General features: G+C 38.0%; 1 protein-coding gene across 2 annotated transcripts; it reads right to left on the minus strand.

The window, feature by feature from the left end:
- Window positions 1–6: 6 nt before the first annotated feature.
- On the minus strand, window positions 7–4,250 carry LOC107683918 (solute carrier family 35 member F6-like). Of its 2 annotated transcripts, XM_016479984.1 has the most exons (6): window positions 4,097–4,250; window positions 2,795–2,867; window positions 2,380–2,551; window positions 1,929–2,144; window positions 1,650–1,760; window positions 7–711 (listed from the first exon to the last, which is right to left on the minus strand). In XM_016479984.1, the coding sequence occupies exons 1-6, from the start codon at window positions 4,171–4,173 to the stop codon at window positions 233–235; spliced, it is 1,128 nt and encodes a 375-aa protein (XP_016335470.1). In that variant the 5' UTR covers window positions 4,174–4,250; the 3' UTR covers window positions 7–232. The 2 variants fall into 2 exon arrangements, with proteins under 2 accessions (XP_016335470.1, XP_016335471.1); XM_016479985.1 differs by lacking the exon at window positions 2,795–2,867 and having other exon boundaries at window positions 4,097–4,170.

Below are 4,250 nucleotides of genomic sequence, written 5' to 3' on the forward strand. Positions count from 1 at the left end.
AAGTAAAAATGTGCATTCAACCATTTTAAAATCTAAGCACAACTGTCCTTTTTTTAAACAGTTGAGACATGCCCACAAAAATGGCTGTAGGCAATAAGTAGTGATGGTTCCCATGTGTTGAATCAAACTCTAAAACAAAAATACAAAAATGTGATTCCTTCTTAAAATGGAAATAACAGTTAAAACTAAAAATGAAATGCTTTGTGGGCAGCATTTTGTTCAAAGTCCAATATTAGCTCTCATTTGCAGCTTTTCCTGCACCAAGCAGTCTTTCTCTCTCTGGGGCTTCTGCCTCTTCTGCTCTCTGCTCTCTAGGGCAGCAGGGTAGTTTGGCCATCAAGGGCTTGTGGAGTCCATTGTATAGTGCTGTACCCACGAGTAGGATGATGAAGCCTAAAATCTGTAGGCCGTGGAATACCTCCCAACCCAGCAGTAAACTCATGACCCAGATGACCACAGTACGCAGACTGTCCAGCACCATGCGAGTAGTGGCACTTATTTCCTTGGTGACGCTGATGCCGGCGAAGTTAAAGAAGGCGATGCTCACGGTGTTGCCCAGCAGTGCCAGTAAAATAAGGGGCTTATGGCCAATCTGACAGAATGCGTCCAATGCGTCTTCAAGGACCTGCCGTGGGTTGTCAGCAAAACTTCCCACATGGATGTAGAACATTGGGATGAGGAGCAAAGTGAGGATGACAAATCCGAAAAAACCTAATAAAGAGAAGACAACTAAGCCACTGGGAAATAGACCAGTCACAGAAGTGTTGCTAAACTGATAAAACATTTTTTTTTTAATAATCAAAATTGCCTGTTTGTCAGTAGATGTTAATGATGATCATCATTAACAAAGGCATATTTGGCCGCATTGAATGGGGAGGATTGAGAGTAAAATAACCTCAGATATGCAGACGCTGCTTCAAGTCAGAAAATATAATCAGTCATTTGTAAAGGCATTGACAGATAAGTTAATCACAGACTTTTATGGGGGCTACGTTGAAAAATTAAGGTCTCCTAAATGGGGTCTAGCAAACACTTATGGTAATGACAACATTTGGTTCTAAGCGAATCAGCATTGTTTGTTTCATTAATCTATACTACCTTTGATTTTTTGCTGATTTAATCTTTTTAGCAGTTAAGACTTTTCTAGTAATTGATCATACATAATAAAGACTAAATAAATAAATGTTGTTCTTTTGAACTTTCTATTCAACTAAAAAAAGAAAGTATCATGGTTTCCACAAAAACAGCACTGATAATAAGAAACATTTATTGAGCACTAAATCAGAATATCAGAATAATTTCTGAAGGGTCATGTGATACAGAAGACTGGTGTAATGGCTTCTGAAATTCAGCTTTACTGTCACAAGAATAAATTACATTTTAAAATATTAAATTTTTTTAATTATATTTCACAATATTACTGTTTTTGCTGTATTTTTGATCAAATAAACACAGCCTTAGCAAGTATTGGAGACTTCTTTCAAAAACATTAAAAAAAATCTTACTGGCCTGAAACTTTTAAACTGTAGTGTGTGACATAAGATAAATTCCTATCATTATCATTATGACAACATTATTAATACATAGCATTAATATACTTAGACCAAACTAGTCATTGGCTTTATATGTCACTACATTAAAAACTTTACCTTCAGTCCCAACAGCCTTCAGTGGATGCACATTGTGCTTGTAAACAAACTTCTCCTCCAGGACCATCTGGACTGCAACAATAATCTGTGCCATGATGATCAAAAGGTCCCCTATAAGACAAGATCAACATAAAATCAGTCCAGTCAGATAAAGTTGCAAGATATAATCAAATAAAGAAAAAAATCCTGATATCCAGCCTACGAGAAGATTTCTGATTTGTAAAAGGCAAATAATCATTATGTATGATTAAAACCATTCAGCAGCAGGTAACTACTGACCTGTGATAACCTCACTGAGCTTACGGGAGTCATCCCCATGGCCACTCAGAAAATCAGCCAGGCCAACCACCACCAGACCAATGATGGTGACTAGGATCCCAATCCACTGGCTGGGCTGCAGCCGCCGTCCTAAGAACGCTACAGACAACAGTCCAGTGAAGATGATCACAGCTCCTCGCAGCATCTGGAAACTGGAGGCACTGGTCATGTTCAGTGCTAGAGAAAGAAAACACAAGTACAGATCCTGTTTAAGCCAATCCAAGAATAAAAAGAATGGATGTTTCAGCTATTATAAATCGAAACTTGTCTATATATAGTAAGATAATACACATTGTTAATTTACTTATAGTGCTGTCACTGTAACGATACAAGGCTGGTTGTAAATCAGTGAACCTACCCTTTAAGAACTAAAGACTATGGACACAATATACTTCACATGTTGGATACTCACCAACATACATGATGGATGTTCCCAACATGTCACAAAGGGCAGGGGGGAGGAAAAGTAGGGGGTTGAAACTTTGGCCCGGATCCATCGTGGGCTCAGGTTTGTGCCGATCATGACAAAGGAGAATGTGGAACACCACCAGACAGGACAACTCTCCCAAAAACATTCCCACGGCCTGGAAAGGTGAGAGGAGGAGGTGTGTGGTGAAGAAATATTAAGATGCATGCAGGAAAAGTAACAGAGATGGGGACAAGTGATGTGAAGAGAAGGACACAGAGCCGACCAGTTCTCACTTTGCCAAAACATAAATAACACTTTCAGTTCTCTGTTTTCTTAGAGGTACTGAAAACAATGTGATGAGAGGGAAGTTTGATGTGAATGGTGTGTTGTTATCTTGAGGATTGATGAAAATCATTACCTGTACAAAAGGGTGGGAGAAGGCATGATTTGGGGAACCATAACATCCAGGTGCAGAGAACATATCAGCCCATCTAGGAGATGAACAGATTCAGGTCATTAAACGTGTCATTTTCCAATATTACAATTCATCAGACTTAATGTGTATTAATATGCAGTATAACAATAAATAAGGCACTCATAGCAAACACTGACTCAAAGATAGCTTAAGTTTGGGACTGCGCACAAATCTTTTGTCCAAACAGTAATGGCTACTGGACATGATCAGGAAGCTTGTTATATTTGTATTGTATTTGTAATGAGATTTTCTCTTTATCCATTCACACTACACACTAAAAACTATGATATTAAAAATTTAAAATCTGTCTTCCAGCTGCCAGTCACTGTAAGTTTAATAAGTAACTATGCACATGGTACACTAATGCCATTTTTACAATCATGAAATGACAATGTGTGACTGACATAAAGCCTCATGATGAAGAAAAGACTTTAACAACTCTTTCTTTAGATTTAACTTAAACCATTTGACTTGATTGATTTTAGAAAAAAAATGGTTATAAATAGAATAGTGATTATGGCACTGTAAATAGTGAATAGAGATTATGGCACTGTAAAAACCAAGTGTACATATAATGAAGTGTTAAAACAGAGATGCATCATCATCAACATGAGTGTCAGTTTTTCAGCAGACCCTGGGTGAAGTGTGGTATCAAATACCGTCTGCCTAGAAACATCAAGCTTCTGTTTTAGATACAAAGCTGTATCAATTTACAAGTTACTTAACAGTATTTGCAGCAGACATCTTGTCAAAATGGACTACATAATTCTGATTGTAAGATGTTTACTGCTGCGATTGCACTATTGACTAATAGTCACAAGGGTTTTGGTGGCAGAATTGCTGATTTTGCAGCATCAACATGTCAAGACACGTCGGATCATCACAACTGCACGTGAGTCGTCTAATCATCTTGTCCTGAAATGTTCGATTTTCATCTTCGTCTGTATATATTAAGTGCATACATTAGTACTGAAAGGCAAAGGGAAAATGATGATCACCTTTCTTTCATCTAATTTTTGCTCACATTATTTAACAAAAAAACATGTCCAAATTCTCCTTTTGAGATAATAAAATTAAACGCCTCCACAAAATAATAAGGACACGGCGTACAGTTTTGTAAAAGAAAACGTGAAAGCACCCTTGTCTACCCTATTAGTAGAGGCAGAAGTTCGGGCAACTAATAAAAGTAAGCAATAATCGCATGTAAACAAACACCATCTAGCGCGTGCGTGCTAAGTTACTTACTTTGCGGATAGTGTGTTAATAGAGCCTGTGATGAGCATCATAGCGGCGAGAAAGAGCTGATATTTTGTCCAAGCCATGGTGAGTGTGGGACTGAGTGGCCGCGAACATCAGACTCCCAAACTGTCTTCAGATGTGTCTTTCTTGCTGATGAAGA

Source organism: Sinocyclocheilus anshuiensis, unplaced genomic scaffold (genome assembly GCF_001515605.1).
Source record: "Sinocyclocheilus anshuiensis isolate Anshui unplaced genomic scaffold, SAMN03320099.WGS_v1.1 scaffold637, whole genome shotgun sequence".
Taxonomy (NCBI): Eukaryota; Metazoa; Chordata; class Actinopteri; order Cypriniformes; family Cyprinidae; genus Sinocyclocheilus; species Sinocyclocheilus anshuiensis.